The 13,661-nt window shown below is 39.0% G+C and overlaps 1 protein-coding gene across 1 annotated transcript in view; it reads left to right on the forward strand.

Annotated features, from left to right (window-relative positions):
• LOC129235956 (inhibitor of nuclear factor kappa-B kinase subunit beta) overlaps positions 1-12,749 on the forward strand; it is a 30,294-nt gene extending 17,545 nt beyond the window's left edge. Inside the window, exons 2-6 of the mRNA XM_054870051.1 lie at positions 9,948-10,354; positions 10,420-11,463; positions 11,534-11,721; positions 11,802-12,236; positions 12,425-12,749. Coding sequence (XP_054726026.1) covers positions 9,948-10,354; positions 10,420-11,463; positions 11,534-11,721; positions 11,802-12,236; positions 12,425-12,485 — 2,135 coding nt within the window. The 3' untranslated portion in view covers positions 12,486-12,749. The remainder of the gene's footprint in view (positions 1-9,947; positions 10,355-10,419; positions 11,464-11,533; positions 11,722-11,801; positions 12,237-12,424) is intronic.
• The last annotated feature ends 912 nt before the right edge of the window (positions 12,750-13,661 follow it).

Consider the following 13,661-nt stretch of genomic DNA (forward strand, 5'->3'; position numbering starts at 1 on the left):
TGTTGTTGTTGTTTTAAATATTTCCCAAGCATGTACGGGGAATGCTGCTGGAGTGACAGTCTTTGGCCGAATAGAAATCCGGGTGGTTCCGGTAACGTAGAACAAACTGTCGTGGGATCGTGGGAGCGTCCCCGTGTCTCCTCTCCCAGTGTGATTACTCTAACATTGCAACATTCTCTGTAGCTCTTTCGCTCTCTTGTCACTTTTTTCGTCTGTTGCTTAATTGCCTGCCTTTTCAGTAAATCCTATTATAGAATATCTTAACATTGCGCAGGGTGAACTATAAAGATGTTGACATTAAAATATGGTTTTGTAACAGCTTAAACATGCTTTCTATATGTTTGCGGAATGTTGCTGGAGTCTCAGCAAATCATCTGATTCATTGACAGCCGCTGAGAACCGATTGAAGGTCCGATGTTGGCTACATCTCTGCATTATGTAAATCGTGATTCATTTCGCCACACACTGGGGATCGGTTGACAATTTTCATTTCGCGTTGTTCGCCACGGGAAAGAAAATAATTCCCATGTTGTTGGTGTTTACTATCCCCTGCGTCGGCATGCGAACGCTGATCGCACGCAAACCATCTCATGGGAAATAATGCAAATGGAGACCACTCATCGCAGAGCTTATGGCATGAGTTTTAGTTTTATCGCATGCAATGAATTGCCACCTTGGCGTTTTGGCAGCTATATTTTCATATACAGTCTGTGTCAGTAAAAAAGAACCGCGATTATTCATGATATAAAAGATATATATTGAAATTTTTTTTACATGAAAATGTGTACAAAATTACGAGCCTCAATTACTCAATAAGCCGTGTAGTCTTCATCGTTGTCGAGTATAGCCTGGCATCTTCTTCATGCCTTGAACCAGCTTTTCTGCGTATCTTGTCGACAAACAGGACTAGATTTTGCGAACTTGACGCACGAATTGCTTTAAATCATGGACTGGCCTTCCGGCAAGATGCGTTTTCATAGTTCCCCACACATTATCAATGGAGTTGGCGTCTGGGGACTGGGAGGGTCAGTCCAATACTGTGACGCCATTTTCTTGTTTTTTTGTTTCTCAATGTGTTTTTCTGAGAGCAGTGGTTTTGACGATGTGGGACGGTAGGATATAGTATGTTCGCCTCCTTCAGTCGACGTTCGCTGGTGTTGATACTCACATCTATTCCCTTTTTAGCAAGAACAGATCGTGCTTGGCGTAGTCACAAAGAAGGGTCCCGCTTAAAAAGTTGGACGATCACTTTATCCTGCTTTTTTGTCGTCACTCGCTTTAAGCCGCGCTCGGAAAAGTCATCAACATTTTTGTAAAGTCATCAATTTTAATTACTTTTGCAGCCACGGTGTAAGATTATTTCGGTCCTTTCGAATGCGTGCACAAAAATACCGTCTAAAAATGCTTCGCGTACTTCTCACTCATTTTTGTTTGGTTGCGTTTACGGAAAAGTTTTGAACGACACTAACCTGAGTTAGCACTTTCGTCGTAGCCCTTGAGTGGAACTATTATGCAGCAGAAAGCAGAACGAAATATATCTTGAAGTTACTGATTCTATTTTTCTGACACAGACTGTATACGATTTTTTTGCAGTGGCAATATTAGCAAATCAAAAGAGAAACTTAAAAACGAAGTATTTTTCTTTCATTCCATTAGCCTATTTAACATTTTTAGCGCATAAAGGCAAAAAATTATTTTCTTTTGCTCGAAAATGTAAGGGAATTCCTTTGAACGGAGTCTTTTTCGAATGAAAGTAATGCGATGTAATGCCCACAAAGAAGATAAATCTACTATAGGCCTCTTCTATTTGCCAGTTTCCTCGCTCGTTATCTCTATGCTCGATTAACTTAGCGAAAAATTTGCTTGCGAAAGCAACAACAAAGTTATCGAGCAAGATTCGCGCTAGCGAGTATGGCTACAGCTCATTAGACTTGTAAAACTCACTGTCGTACAAACACTTGAAATTTAAAGCAGCTCTATTCCCGCGTTGCCAATATGTGTACATACATATCTGTTACATGATGCCATAAAGGGTTAAGAGCCCTAATTCAGTTGTTCAATATCCACTTCAAAATTTGTTTGTATAATTGTTTGTTTATACAATAAAAATTGCATCAAGTAAATGAAGGAACATTTCACATTGTGTGGCATTTGCGTACTTAATATGTATGTATATATATTAGGGTGCATCATTCTCCATACGAAAAAATCGGAAAAATATTAAGACTTACCTAAGCTGGACCATTGTGAAAGTACCTCCGAAAATCGAGTTTTTTTATAAATAAAATTAGCTCTTAAAAAATATGTTTTCCAACAAATCATCTTAAAATTTAGTAAGCTAAGCAGATCTGCATAAAAATGTTCAAAAATTTAAATGACTTCGAATCGCCACTTCTCTGCTCGCTATGCTTTTTGACCTGCTCGCTTAATGAAACATTTGCATGCGAAATCAACAACAAAGCTATCGAGCAAGATTCGCCGCTAGCCGGTATGGGTCATAGTGAAAAGATGTTAAAGGTGAGGTTTTTAGCAGACCATTATTCGACTCTGAACGATTTTGACAGAATCAGTTGATGGGCTGACGTCACTGAGATTGTGTTAGTGATGTATGATCGTGATGAGATCGTTATTCGCCTCTGAACGAATTTGACAGGTATGTCGACGTCACTCGTTTTGTGTTTCTCTAAGCCAAAGCTAAATTTTGTGAAACACAAAACGAATGACGTAGAATCCGAAGTCCCCCTCATTTTTTTCACCATACCTAACGAGAAAACCTGGTATCTATCGTCCTTGGTTTTATCTCATAAAACTGGTAAAACTCACTATTTCTAATGCTCCCAACTCTCTTTTTTGATATTTCGTAAGTTTCATTAGACCGCGTGCATACAGTGCAAATTTTGTTGCTTCAATTTTGCGAATTTTTTCTTGATGTTCCCGCCGTGTTCGCATACTTTGCAATTATTAGTTTTTAATCTACAGGCAACAACAACATTGACAAGAACGGGGAACATAAAAGGGGTTGACAGGGCACGAGCGTCACAAGTAACGCGTTAAAGCCACAAAAGCTGTGGTCTTACTAATACTCATTAAGTACTTCCAAAGAAATGTAATTTTTGGCAGCTCCTTCCCAGTTTTGCCTGCATAGGTTTATGCATTCCAATTGCTTCATCTATTCGCTACTCGCTAACGTTTGGGGCGAACCGAAGACGCCTTCTCAAGCAAAGTAATGCGATTTTTTTCGATCTATTTTAGACTTATTTTTTGCAGTATGGGTTTAGGAAAAACGGGAACAAGTCAGCCAAAACTTCATCGATTTAGGTATAATACATTTTAGGCTAGACTTGGTTGATCCTGTATATCGCACATAGACCAGAAATTGATCCACAGTGAAATTGTTACCTAAATACAGGGTGGCTAATGAAAGCCGCTACCAGAAAAAAATTGAATAACTTTTTTTCTTTTTAAGTTATCTGTTCCATTTTTGTTTTAATTGGAAGATTGATCTTTAAAATTTATTAAAATGGATAACTGGGACACGCAAACAAGAATTTGGATAGTCCGCCGCTATCACGCACTGGAGTCCGTAGTTTTGGTACAGAGAGAGTACAGGCGGATGTTTGACGGCGATCCCCCGAGCAGATGGACCATAATGAGACTGGTGAATAATTTTGCTGAGCAAGGAATAGTCGCAAGAAGGCCCACCAGTTCGGACGGAGGAAACGATCGCTGCTGTAGCTGCAGCTATACAAAGCAATCCAAGGGTTGCAACAAGAAGCTTATCTGCTCAACTTGGTGTCAGCCGACTTTGCAAACAATAATGCACAAAGATTTAGACTTATTTCCCTACAAAATTCAAATGGTTAACAAACTGAATGCAGCAGACTTGCCGATTCGTTTGGAATTTTGCCAGAAGATCCTGCAAATGGTGGAAGAAGACCAAAACATGTTAAACTGCCTTTTCATGTCTGATGAGCCCCATTTCGATTTGAACGGCAATGTGAACAAACAAAATTGTCGAATATGGAGTACTTCTAACCCACAGATACTCCACGAGACGGAATTGCATCCTCTTCGCGTGACAGTGTGGTGTGCGGTTTCTTCACGCTGTATTGTCGGGCCTTATTTTTTTGAAGAAAATGGTCACACCGTTACGGTTACTGGAGACCGTTATTTGAAAATGCTGAAAGAATTTTTATATCCAGAACTACGCCGAAAGAGAATTCCTTTCAACTCTGTGTGGTTTCAACAAGATGGGGCAACGTCTCACATAGCCCAGACTGTTATGACAGAGTTGCGACGGAAATTTCCCAATAAACTGATTTCAAGAAACTCCGAATTTCGTTGGCCCCCCAGGTCGCCTGACCTTACTGCACCTGACTTTTTCTTGTGGGGTTTATGTAAACAAGAAGTTTATAAAACAAAGCCAACAAATTTGGATGAACTAAAACAATCCATTCGGGCAACAATTGCGGCTATTCCTGTCGCAACTCTCAAAGCAGCAATGAACAACTTTTTACTAAGATGCCGCACTTGTGTCAACGAGCATAGGGGGCAATTATTTTTAAAACTAGTTAAGCTACATTTTATAAAACTTAATGACCTTCAACTTGAAAAAAAAAATAAATGAATTCCATACACTAAAAAAAAAGTTATTTGAGTTTCTTAATGTAGCAAAATTCATCAGCCACCCTGTATCTAGAAATAAATCCTAAATCACTGGAACATGTCGGGAATGCTGTGGTTGCAGTCCTAGTATTTCAACCTAAATTGAACTGTCGAGTGAGCAAGTTTTTATAATATTCGTAAGGAAATTGCGCACAATTTATTATATTGCTAAAGGTACCAAAGTCGATACAAAATTATTCATTTTATACATTTAATTGATAAAAGTAGACAAATTCAAATTTGAAAACCAGAAATTTTGGTTGATAAACGAATTCGCACTCTTTAGCTGCTACTTTTCTATTGGGTTGGCAACTAAGTAATTGCAGATTTTTTTAGAAAATCAAAGACTTTATTCTATAATGTATTGCCCATTTGAATCAATGACCTTTTGCCATCTTTCAGGCAGCATCCTAATCCCATGTTCATAAAACTTCTGGTTTTTATTAGCAAAAAACTGAACCAGGTACGATTTGACATCATCACCATTATTGGAATTTTTACCATTCAAGGAGTTTTGTAAAGATCGAAACAAAAAGTAATCAGATGGTGCAAGGTTAGGACTATATGGTGGATGTGGCAAAACATCCCAACCAAGCTCCAATAATTTTTGCCGAGTGGCCAAAGATGTGTGTGGCCTTGCATTGTCATGATGGAATACAATACTTTTTCGATTTGTCAATTCGGGCCGCTTTTCTTCAACTGCATTGGATAATTTCGTTAGTTGTTCAATGTAGACATCTGAGTTGATCGTTCGATTGGTTTGTAAGAGTTCAAAGTAGACAATTCCTTTGTAATCCCACCAAACTGTTAACAAAACCTTCTTTTGACGAATATCAGCTTATGATGTTGTTTGAGTAGCTTCACCTGGCCTGCTCCACGATCTCTTCCGCTTGATATTGTTGTAAGCAACCCATTTTTCATCGCCAGTTATCAGTCATTTTAAAAATGGATCATTTTCATTGCGTTTCTTTAGCAAATCGCAGCTTTTAATGCGTTGTGTTAAATGCGTTTCTTTCTGCAATCTCACGTGTTTTACTGTGACGATCCGATTCGATTATTGCTTTGATTAGGACGTCATCAACTTCAACTGGACGACCAGAGCGTTCTCATCTTTGAGTGAAAAATCACCGGAACGAAATTTGGCAAACCAATTTTGACACTGCCGTTTTTTTAAGGCTTCGCCACCATAACTTTTTATGAGCTTGCGATGCGGTGTTCCCTTTGCGGAAATAAAAAAGCAAAATATGACAAAAATCTTCCTTTTGATTTTCCATTTTTCAACGAACGCCAAACGAAAACTGCCCAGCCGATCAAAACAGCTGAATTGTCAACTATCAAATAGCAACCGGGTGCTAGTGAATTGGATTCGTTCGATGCTGGCCCAAAGAATCGTCTCGGTGCGAGCAGAGGAAGATCTGCTGGTGTCATCCGGGATTAATAGAGGTTGCCCCCAAGGCGGTGTGCTGTCTCCATTCCTCTGGTGCTTGGTAATCGATCCTCTGCTCACCACCTTAAACGATTCGGGAGTCTACGCGCAAGCATATGCAGACGATTTTGCTTGTTTGATAACAGGCCCTTCGCTTATGAACATCTGCAGGAAAGTGCAGAAAACTCTGGATCTGATTGACACTTGGTGCTATGCGAATAGGTTATCGGCAAATCTCACCAAGACTGGTATTGTCCTCTTCACCAGAAGGAGGAAGCTTGATGGACTCGTTCTGCCTAAGCTAAACGGAGTCACAATCCAGCTATCCAAGGAAATTAAATATCTTGGAGTAATCTGGTAGTAAGCTCCTATGGAAATCACACGTTGAAACAGAGACATCCAAGGCACTGACAGCTTTCTGGCATTGGAAAACAGAGAAGGCATGGACGTCGATCCAACGATTCTCTCCATGCCCCTTGACTCCTTGCCATCAAGAGTCGTACTTGAAAAGAGATACAGTGTAGTGCTGCCAGAGGCTCAGTTGTGGGGAGACTCAGAAAATGAGCCCGGCAAACACTGTTTTCGCGTTTTTACGGATGGCTCCAGGACCGAGCATGGCTCCGTCTCTGGGGTGTACGTGGAATCCAGCGAGACAAAACTGCACTTTGCTCTTGGAATGCATGCATCTGTGTTTCAAGCGGAGGTGTATGCAGTTCAAGAAGGCTTGAACTTTGTTGTGAAAAACCGGTGAAGAGGCAGATCTACATATACATATGTATCTGCAGCGACAGCCAAGCTACGCCTATGGCCTTAGACAGCCCCCCAAACACATCAGGGGTAATCGAGTCCTGTAAATCCAGGCTGAACTATGTCGGTAGACATAATATCCTGATGCTAACATGGATCCCCGGACACGTGGGTATCGCGGGTAACGAGACCTCTGACTCCTTAGCTAAGATGGGCTCTGAGGCCAACTTCTTTGGCCCAGAGCCCGTTTTGCCACTCCCTTCTGCGGCCATCAAAGCCACGATTAGCAAATGGGTAACTACCACCCACAAGCGAGCTTGGCAGGCTGAGAGGAGCTGCAGATGGACTAAACTGATGCTACCTGTCATGTCCGATCGACAAACCCTTCTGATGTGTTAAGAAGCGACCATCTTGGCTTCTTGGCACCACAAGATCTACTCAGATTTCTTCGGAGATCGGGTAGATTTAAAGAAAAGTAAAAGGGAATCCAAGTGTAGTGCAATGGACTTAATTAATGTCTGAGTGCTGCATTTGCTAGTTGTCCCGACAAAAAAAATCAAATAACAAAATATGTTTTACATTTGTACTACGCAAATACTTAGTTGCCAACACAATAAATTAAAGCAGTACTGGAAATCTCCAGTGTAATATTAGTTTAGATGCTAAAATTTAGACGAACGCGCACACAGCCATAATTCCGATGGAAAAATCCCAACTGTTTTTTGGTGAGGCACTCTAATGCGTACGTTTTTACATTTTTACATTTGGCGATTTGTTTGCTTGCTTACATTCACACACATACACGTATATGTGCATTTATAAATAAACAAAACGTGTATGTGCTTCACAGAAATTTTGAAGTTATGTACATCCATACATACCTACAAATATACGGAAGTTTATATTCATATCAACAAAAACCCAGCCCACTGCGCTGTGCCGCTGTAATTCACACGTTCAAAAAATGGCCATTGGCAGCAGTTTAATAGGCAAATTCATTCTCAAGTCGCCGTCATCAAGAAAATACTAAAAATCCCTGATTTCGCCACTCGTTGTGTGTTGTTTTGCTAAAACCCTAATAAAAACATAGTAAAGTATGTATATAGAGCCATTCCCGCAATTCGTCAGTCATGATTTTTTGTTTGTTTTGCAAATTTCCCGGCATCGTAAATCGCTTACCAGAGTATGCAAATGCCATATGAAAACAAAGTACATACGACATACATTCATACATACATATACATTCATGTAAATATAACCATAAACAATCAGTTTCAAATTTCAAGTTGATTATTTTTGCTTGGGATTGATTTTGAATTTATGCCCTTTCCAAAAGAATAGAGAAAATAACTTATAGTTATAAGGAATGCGCAAATAAAATATTTAAAAAATCATCGCATTAAATATTCAAGCCATTTGTTTTATTTCCTAAAGGATTGTTTACCTTATAAAGGGTGATCAGTTTAGAGCTATCGGATTTTAAATTGAAATAAAACAAAGAATATTCAAATTGTGTAATTGGGCAATCTTTAATATTTTCGTGCAGAACCATCCATGACACAAAATAATATTTTTTAAAGATAATCCCTCCCAAGTGTTGCCCGCAACTGCGCCCAAATTCGGCCATCCGTAAACACCAATTTTGAATGACTCGCTGGAGGACTCCGGTTGCTATCTCGTGAATAACTTTAGTAATGCGGGCTTTCAATGCCTCAATCGAAGCTGGTTTATCCACAAAGCATTTAGACTTCACATACTCCCACAAATAAAAGTCCAAAGGTGTAATATCACACGATCTTGGTGGCCAATCCACTGGTTCGAGACGAGAGATAAATTGCTCGCTGAAACGACGATGCCGTAAATCCACGATGCAGTTTCACGAGCCGTATGGCAAGTAGAGCCGTCCGCCAACTTGTTGGGACCAAATGTTGTGGAGATCACGGGCTTCCATTTCCGCCATCAAAAAGTGGTTTATCATGGCGCGATAGCATTCGCCATGCACTGTTACATTGGCGCTAGCCTCGTCTTTAAAGAAATATGGGTCGATGACTCCTCCAGCCCATACACCCCACCAAACGGTTTCTTTCAATGAATGTAATGGCTGCTTGTTGGTTCTTGAATGGCTTCGGGTAGCTCTTCAGTCCAAATATGGAAATTTTGCTTATTGACGCAGCCATAATGGGCTTCATCGCTGAACAAAATTCGGGTCTCAAAATGCGGATCTTCGGCGAACTTTTCAAGACCCCAACAACTGAAATTATGGCGCTTTGGAAGATCGGTCGGCTTCAAATCTTGTACTAGGTTTATTTAATACACTTTCAAACCAAGATCTTTGCGTAAAATCGCCCAAGTAGTGCCATAAGATAAGCTAAGTTGTTGAGATCGGCACCGAATCGATTCTTCGGGGTCTTCGGCTAAACTCTCTTTTACAGCCGCAATATTCTCTTCTTTTCGGGCTGTAGGTGGCCTAATCGGTCGAGTATCATCCAATAATGTAAAACTATTCTCACATTTGCCGATGGTTACCGAATACCTTCGGTAGGACGGTTATATACTCCATAAATTGGCCTGAGCGCGCGAAGAATACTTTTCACAAAGCGTCGATTTTCGTTGTAAAATTGTACAATTTATGAGGTGTAAGTCTTTCCATGATGAAATATCAATAAATACTGAAATATTATATTTACTTTGACAGTAGTCACGCGCGATCTGTCAAAAAAACTTTTCCAAATCTTTATTTTATACTTTACTCGCTCCATTGCTTGCCTGTTTGTGTACTGCAGCTGTCTAGTTCACGAGTGTCAAATAAAATTGCGAAAATTATTTTCGGATAGGGTGATTGAATTTGCGCCACCTTGTATAACGAGTATTCCTATAAATATGTATGTATGTGCTATATATTCCAAATTGGAAGTAGAAACGAAAAACTTCTTATAAAAGTAAATGTAGAGATTCTTGTAAAATGCTTCAAAATTTTCCAATGGGTGTGAGAGGGTTAAGACCGCCGAAGGCTACGCTTGCTTATGGCGTACTTTTAATAAGTAAATTTTCTGATTACTTTTTAACAAACAAACGTTATAAAGATCGGTTTTTTGACTCAATCTCACAGCCACAAAAAGTTTAAAGGAGAATCCCAATCTCAGCAAAGATGAAGTGGCCAAACTACACCAACGTTGGGAGCAAGAATGCCAATGGATGATGCAATGTGACACGCCATACATAGTGCGTGGCCTAAACGATCGGGTCGATCAAGAGTTTATCGCATATCTAACAGAGCGCCACCCCTGGCGGCCGCTGCAGCCCGTTGTAATGGAGTACTGCAACGGCGGGGACCTGCGGACGCAATTACAGTTAGTTCACAATGTAAATGGACTAGTGGAATTCGAAGTGCGCGAAGTATTGCATGCACTCCGTCACGCCATCGAATATTTACACACCAAATGCCATATCGAGCATCGAGATCTCAAGCCGGACAATGTGGTCATACATCAGGAAGCTGGACGGCGGATCTATAAGGTACCAAGTAAATGCTTTTTTTTAAATGCTTTGAACTACTCTAACATCTCCATTTTCTTCTCCAGCTTACTGATTTCGGCTTCGCACGTACCATCACCGAGAATACGATGCTGAAGAGCATTGTCGGTACGCGAAACTATGTAGCGCCAGAGGTTTTAGACACCGCGGAATATAAAAATACGGTCGATTATTGGTCATTGGGCATAATTGCCTACGAATTGATTTGCGGTAATCTACCATTCATACCGCATCAAACTTTGTACGATATCGTAACAAGCATACGCAAGAAGCCAGCCAAATGCATTGCGATAACTGAGAATTTTAGCGGAGAGAAAGGAGCAAAGTATGAATTTCATGAGCGAATTTCAGTTGAGAATCACATGAGTCCAGTATTTTTAAATAAAATTGAGAATTGGTTAACCACAGCTTTGGATGAGAACTATCACACGCGCGGCACACGATTAGCGCCGTCCTCAAAGGAGCGCACGCTCACATTTTATACTGAGTTAGATGCCATTTTGGCACAAAAGGTGTTGACCGTTTTCTTTTTACCAACTTTAAAGTTTTATTCATGGGAAATTACGGCTGACATGACACTGTTAGATTTTAAAAAACTTGTGCAAAGTGATACGGGTGTAGCGGATATTTATTGTATTTTTCCAACCGGTCATCCCAGGCCGGTGCTTTCACAAACTTACAGGCCGATCGATTTTTTCGTTGAAGAATGGCAGCACAATCGTAATGGCAACAATCCGCCGGTGATGCTGTATATTGCGGGCATGAAATGTGAATACAATGCAGCGCCACCGGAAATTCCCACACATTTTAAAAAATATTTGCATTCAAAAGAAGAAATACCCAATTGGCTGTTGAGCAGCATCGAACAAAGTACGCATTTTTTGCTTAGTAATGAACAGTTCCAACTCGAGGCATTCGTCGGCGGGTTAAAGGAATATGCGCTGACTATGGAGCACGAAATATTTCAATACGACACAGACCAAAATGGAAATAAGTTGCAGCAATACTTCAACGAGCTCATCGAAATGCATGGACGCGTAGAACAATTTGGCATGAATATTGAAGCGGCGAAGCAGGCGTGTGCAGCACAGGTGATATTTATTAGCAATGCTTGCAAAGCATTTAAGTATTGAAAATTATTTTTATTTTTATAATTTTTAGATTGAAAATTGTGACGGCTTCTTTGGGGAATGGTGTGCTCGTGCGTTGAAATTTAAAGAAGATTTCGCTACTTTGGAGGGTCTCAAAAACAAAGTTAATCGCTACTATAAATCCGGATTACGGCGTGCCAAAGAAATGGCGATTAATCCCTTTTTCGATCAACTGAAGAATAAAGACGCCTACAAACTGTAAGTTCTTAGATAAAACAATATTCAAATTGATTGCTTCTTTGTTTCACAAACGCATTTAAATTATATTTACTGCTTAGCCTTGAGTTTAGACGCCACCTTGAAAATGTGCAGAAAGTGAGACTAAACGGAAAAGAACGTTTGGAGCTTTGCAGAACGGCCGTGTATGATTGTCTGGGTCAAAGGGAAAAAATCATTATGAACGAGCACTTAAAATATGCATACTCGGCGATAACATCAGTGCAACTGGAATTTGGCATGTTGAAACGTATCGTCCATCATAGTTTAGAGGAATTAGTCGAAATGCGGAACGCCTTAGCGCAGAACACTATAAACTTCCATACCAAAATTCTGGACATTTACAAAAGTGGCAAAGTACAACGCACCACTTTGGCACAGGACGGAAGTTCGCCTGTAATCGTTAATGGCAATAGTGAAATGGCCAACAGCATTAATGAAATTTTCCAATATCCTTTGACGTCATTAATCGAAGAAGTTACGGGGAGAATTATCCAGTAAGTTTTGCATTGCTACTAAAGCACTTATAATATTAAAGCGCTAGCTACTAGGGCCTTTGGCCCATTGCTAAAAGGAAGAAGTGTAGTCTGAGAGAATTAAAAAAATATTTAAAATTAGTGGCATTTATGATTAAAATTCCAAATGTTGTAGTTTTAAAATAAAATCGTTTCTTATTTTATTACAGGATGGATATCGATGAAGATATGAATAGAAATAGCGATCTGCCAGCCACCATCGACGAATGACGAGCATTAAAATTTATTTAGACAAATACGCATTTGCATTTGGAATGAGTGAAAGAGATAATGTTTAGGCAAAACATGACTGATTGTGATAACAAATTTATTTATTACAAGTGTTAATGTTTAATTACTATTATGTCCTATCATGTCCATATGTATACTAGATGGCAAAAACAAAAAAATGTTTTCTTGATGCTGCCACCTAAATTTGTTCTAAGGCCAAAGAAATTAGTCACCTAAACTTTTGTTTGCTTTTCTCTTGTTTTTTTTTTTAATTTTTAACTATGCTGCCAACGCTTGAAAATCAGCATTGAATTTGCATGAGAAAAAATGCGCGCTTCCGTAAATTTTGTATGAATAGACTTGCGGATCGATATTATTTAAACTCCTTGAAATTTCACTACAAAAATGCACAAAAAATGTTTTCAAAAATAAGAAAACAAAACGAAAGTTATACGTATTTTTTAAATATATATTTTTTTCAGTATAATTTATTTGTTTTTTTGAATATTTTTTATTATAATTTTCATTAAACTTTTTTTAATTATTGTATGATTATTTTTATTAAATTTTTGTTTTATAATTCTTTTTATTTCCTTTTTTTCTTAAATTTTTGTCTTTATTATAATTTTTTAATGAAAACACAGGCCGACAAAATTTAACCAACATTCAGACCCAGAAACCAGACTATATATTTCCGAAGGTTTATGATGCGCTGAATCCAAATCTCGTTTTCGAGATATCCTAACCTAAAAGTGCAAAAAACCCCATTTTTGCCCATATTTGAGGTTATGCAGCCTTGCAGATGTTTTCTTTCACCAAAATTAAAGGATTGCATCTTTAAATACAATCCTTCTTTTTTCAAATGGCGTTTTGTTTGCTCAAATATCATTTTTTTTCGCAGAGATATCGCATTTTGAAATTTTCATGTTTTTTTTGTATTTTTTGCACTTTTAGGTTAGGATATCTCGAAAGCCAGAGCTGATAGAGCAATTCTGAGGCCAGATTTGGATTCAGTGCATCATAAACCTTCGGAAATATATAGTCTGGTTTCTGGGTCTGAATGTTGGTTAAATTTTGTCGGCCTAGTTCCATTAAACACGAAAGATACGATTATCGTAAAAACTCAAACTAATAAATTAATTTTAGTTATCAATCCGAATTTTGCATGGACAGAGA

Source organism: Anastrepha obliqua, chromosome 1 (assembly GCF_027943255.1).
Source record: "Anastrepha obliqua isolate idAnaObli1 chromosome 1, idAnaObli1_1.0, whole genome shotgun sequence".
NCBI classification, from domain to species: Eukaryota; Metazoa; Arthropoda; class Insecta; order Diptera; family Tephritidae; genus Anastrepha; species Anastrepha obliqua.